Source organism: Penaeus japonicus, unplaced genomic scaffold, assembly GCF_977035675.1.
Source record: "Penaeus japonicus unplaced genomic scaffold, GWHDUDI00000001_assembly GWHDUDI00000017, whole genome shotgun sequence".
In the NCBI taxonomy this organism is placed as follows: domain Eukaryota; kingdom Metazoa; phylum Arthropoda; class Malacostraca; order Decapoda; family Penaeidae; genus Penaeus; species Penaeus japonicus.
The window spans coordinates 23,788,946-23,791,942 of NW_028234419.1; the positions used below are offsets into that span (position 1 = coordinate 23,788,946).

The 2,997-nt window shown below is 62.1% G+C and overlaps 1 protein-coding gene across 2 annotated transcripts in view; it reads left to right on the forward strand.

Annotated features, from left to right (window-relative positions):
• Positions 1-325: 325 nt before the first annotated feature.
• Positions 326-2,997, forward strand: part of LOC122250636 (uncharacterized) — a 107,929-nt gene continuing 105,257 nt past the window's right edge. Inside the window, exon 1 of one of the 2 annotated variants that reach the window (XM_043012125.2) lies at positions 326-1,969. In XM_043012125.2, the coding sequence (XP_042868059.2) occupies positions 698-1,969 (1,272 nt within the window). In that variant the 5' untranslated portion in view covers positions 326-697. The remainder of the gene's footprint in view (positions 1,970-2,997) is intronic. The other variant, XM_043012124.2, reaches the window with a different exon arrangement.

Below are 2,997 nucleotides of genomic sequence, written 5' to 3' on the forward strand. Positions count from 1 at the left end.
ATCCCAAATCAGGCTGCTTGGGTCGTAGCACAGAGAGGGGAGGGGGAGGGGGGAGGGGGGAGGGAGGGTCGTGTGTGGTAGGTGGCGATGCCCGGGCTCGCTTGCGTAAGGCACGACTCGATACCCTCAATATATATCAATCAAATGGTCTCTTGTTGATGGAGTGAGTGGGGAGGGCGGGGGGAGAGGGGAGAGGGGAAGAGGGGGATGTGCCGAGTGCATAGTGGCGGTGGCGGTGTTGGTAGGCCCGGGCGGCGGTGGTGGAGGATGGGAGGAGGAGGGAGGAGGAGGAGTGAGACGTGAGGAGAGAGGAGGGAGGAGGAGGAGGCGGCAACACACCCGCCCGTGGCTCAGTTGTGGTGGCGTGCCGGGAGCGACAGGACGCGTGCCGCAGTTGCTGGCTTGCACCACTCTTGACCGCATCGTTTGTGTAACGCTGCACGCATTCGCGCACGCACGTACACACGTACACACTGCCGGGATCGCCGCCGAGGATTAAGGCTAATTTGTAGAGCAGGAACGCAGAGCGGCGAGACAGGTGTCGTCTTGGAAGGGGTCGTCCGCGAAGTGGTAGCTTAGTGGTAGTGGAGGTGCGCAGCGGAGTGTGCTGAGTGGTGGAGACGGTGGCGGGGGCGTTGACGAGAGAGAGGCATGTAGAACAGTTGGCGGGTATGCCGGGGGTGGACTGACCCCCGCCATGGTGGCAGAGCCGCCCAAGCATGAGGGGGACCCCCATTCCTCCAAGGACGACCTTCACAACCAACTACCTCACAAGGGGAACGTTGCGGGAGAGGAGGCAGCGGGAGCGGGCCAGCACGTCTTCCCTGGCCATCATGGCCCCCTCGCTCTATCGTCTTCCGTGTCGGGCAGGAACACACCGCAGCAGGATTGCGACGAGGAGGAGCCCGGGCCCGCTGCTCGCCAGGCTGCCGCAGGGGCGCGCGTGTACGGGGGGGGACAGCCCAGTGAACAAGTGCCTGTCGGAAGGGCTTCATCAGACGCTAGGCCTCGCCAGATGACGGAGGTCCCCGCGGACGATATGGGGGCGTGGAGACGGCCTCAGCGGGAGGAGGCGGAGGTGCAGAGGGACGTGGAGGCGAGTCCTGTAGAAGGAGGTGCGCATACTGGTCGTGAGGCACCGAGGGGAAGCGACTCCTGCTCTAAGCTTCCCGACGGCGACGCGTTTCGTCGGGAGCAGGAGACTCGCGGGGGCGCCGTCAGACGGAAAAGCTTTGACGGCGCCGACGGGAGGAGCGCGCGAGGGGCGGGCCTGATGGCGAGAGCGAGCGCGCGGAGTGTGAATAACGTAAGCAAGAGCGCCGTGGGCCGGGTGAGCGAGGCAGAACTACGGCCTCGAGGAGGAACTCTGCCAGATCTCAGCGACTTCGAGCGCGTGTGGGAGGCCGGGCCCGAAGTGATCGTCAAACTCGCTCGTCTGGCGTCGGCGGAAACCCTCACGCCCACCGAAGGGTATACGCCTACGCCCACACGCACGCTTGACTCCCTGGCGGAGAGCCGGAGCGTGTCAACCGACCCAAGTGCCTTTCAAGAGACTCAGGAGACGCCGCTCAGACCCGCTGATGAAGGCGAGGACTGGCCGCGGAGGGAGGACGGTCTGGTGGGCGCTGTGGGCGGCGGGGGGCGCGCGTGTGGTTGCGGGGTGCAGGTGGGCGGCCTGGACGAGGCGTGCGAGAGATGCCCCTCGTGCCCCGCCCTCACCGACGTGTACGTGAGTGAGCAGTTCCCTTCCAGTGACCCACTGGAGTGTGTGGATGGGTCCACTCACACGCTGCACGTGGACGTGACGACGGGCGAGGTCAAGTGGCGGGTGGCCGAGCCCGACGGCAAGATGCCCCCGCCCGAGCGGCCCCTCGACCCCTCCAAGTGCCTGGAGATGCCGCCCCAAAGGCCTCACGCACCCACGAACAGCGGGGAGGCCGAGCCGCAGCCCAGGAAGGAGTTCACATGGGTAGGTCACGCTGGTCCTTGTGTCGTAGGAGCGCTGCTCGCGGGACGGGAGTGGATCGAGTGGATCGAGTGGATCAGGTGGATGGAATGGATGCGGAGCCGCCGGAGGGAAGGCCGCGCTCGAGAGGAGGATGAGGATTATGTCAGTCGCGGGATTTCGAGGATTATCCAGGTTTAGAGGGCGTAGTGGAGGGCGAGAACGAGCCGAGCCTGGCGTGTCGGGAGCGGGACGCCTTTTGCGGGCGCGTTGCAGAGGAGGCGCTCTCGGTCCGGCACTCACGACGCGAACGCAGGTAACTCAGCAGTTCCTGTAAGTCAGCAGAGCGGAGAAAGGAGTTTTCGGGGATGCGAGGGAAAAGTAAATATTTCCAAGTTTGACCCACTTGTTGTGTGGAGTGTGTTTGCATCGGCCCAATTTGCATGAAAGTTCCCCTTTGAGGCCGTTTGACTAGGTTGCGAAATTTTCTTGTGTATATTTTCCTCTTCTTATTCCTTCCTTATCTATCTCTCTTTCTATCCAGCCTCGTTTTAGTATTTATTGGGTTATATTTATGTTTGTCGGAAACAAAACACACCCCTTAAAACGTTTTTTCGAATCTGTCGGCTCTCGCTATAGCTTAGGCCTCGAGGTGTGGGATCCTCGCAACAGCAGCGAATCTATAGTATTGATTACGTCACTCAAGGTAGAACCATCTGAATGACGTCATTGTGTAGCAGGGTACGAGGGCAATGGGGGGGTGGGGGTGGGGTGGGGGTGGGGTGGGGGAGGTAGAGACGGTGTTCTGGGAGGGGGAGGGAGGAGATGGGATGGGGGGGATGGGTTGTGATGGGTGATGGGTGGTGGGTGGTGGGTGATGGTTGGTGGGTGGCGGGTGGTGGGTGGCGGGTGGCGGGTGGCGGGGCTGCGTATTGGACCCTGGACGCGCTCCATATTTTCGGCTTTTCAGAGAGATGTTGTGATACTTTATAGAGGCAGCTGGAGGGAGGGAGGAATGGATGAATGAAAGAGATAGAAGAAATAAGGGAAGG